The sequence below is a fragment of the Meleagris gallopavo genome, unplaced genomic scaffold, assembly GCF_000146605.3.
Source record: "Meleagris gallopavo isolate NT-WF06-2002-E0010 breed Aviagen turkey brand Nicholas breeding stock unplaced genomic scaffold, Turkey_5.1 ChrUn_random_7180001853053, whole genome shotgun sequence".
Classification (NCBI taxonomy): Eukaryota; Metazoa; Chordata; class Aves; order Galliformes; family Phasianidae; genus Meleagris; species Meleagris gallopavo.
In genome coordinates, this window is record NW_011119692.1 from 4,463 (window position 1) to 5,295 (window position 833).

Consider the following 833-nt stretch of genomic DNA (forward strand, 5'->3'; position numbering starts at 1 on the left):
TAAAGGTGGGAGGGGGGAGGGAAGAGGGGTGAGGAGAGCTGGAGGACTTGCGGGAGGACTTTCGGGAGGGGGCGCTGTCGTACCGCGGGGTCGTCGCCCCCCGAAGATGATGGCGTCGATGGGGACTCCTTCCGGGTCGTCCCAATGGGGGTCCATGATGGGGCACTGATCGGCCGGGGCGCAGAAACGGGAGTTGGGGTGAGCGCAGGGCTCGGGGTCACCTGGGGGTCAGAGGTCACGGGGTCAGAGGTCACGTGGGGGTCAGAGGTCACGTGGGGGGGTCACACGGTTTCGTTTGGGGACAGTTGATGGGTTTTTGGGGTCGCTGTGGGGCATTGAAGGGGGAACTGGGATTGGGGTCACCTGGGGGTCAGAGATCACAAGGTCAGAGGTCACATGGGGTCAGAGGTCACATGGGGTCAGAGGTCACGGGGGGGTCACACGGTTTCGTTTTGGGGACAGTTGATGGGTTTTTGGGGTCGCTGTGGGGCATTGAAGGGGGAGTTGGGATCGGGGTCACCTGGGGTCAGAGGTCACGTGGGGTCAGAGGTCACGTGGGGTCAGAGGTCACGTGGGGGGGTCACACGGTTTCGTTTTGGGGACAGTTGATGGGTTTTTGGGGTCGCTGTGGGGCACTGAAGGGGGAGTTGGGATCGGGGTCACCTGGGGGTCAGAGGTCATGTGGGGTCAGAGGTCACATGGGGTCAGAGGGTCTCGGTTTGGGGTCAGCTGATGGGTTTTTGGGGTCGCTGTGGGGCACTGAAAGGGGAGCGGGGGCTTGGGGTCACATCCGGGGTCAGAGGTCACGTGGGGTCAACAGACGCCATCTTGGC

The 833-nt window shown here is 63.3% G+C and overlaps 1 protein-coding gene across 1 annotated transcript in view; it reads right to left on the bottom strand.

The window, feature by feature from the left end:
* Positions 1-833, bottom strand: part of LOC116217630 (phosphoenolpyruvate carboxykinase [GTP], mitochondrial-like) — a 4,941-nt gene that overhangs the window by 3,986 nt on the left and 122 nt on the right. Inside the window, exons 2-3 of the mRNA XM_031557544.1 lie at positions 288-363; positions 52-221 (exon numbers count right to left, since the gene is read on the bottom strand). Of these exons, the coding sequence (XP_031413404.1) occupies positions 52-221; positions 288-363 (246 nt within the window). The remainder of the gene's footprint in view (positions 1-51; positions 222-287; positions 364-833) is intronic.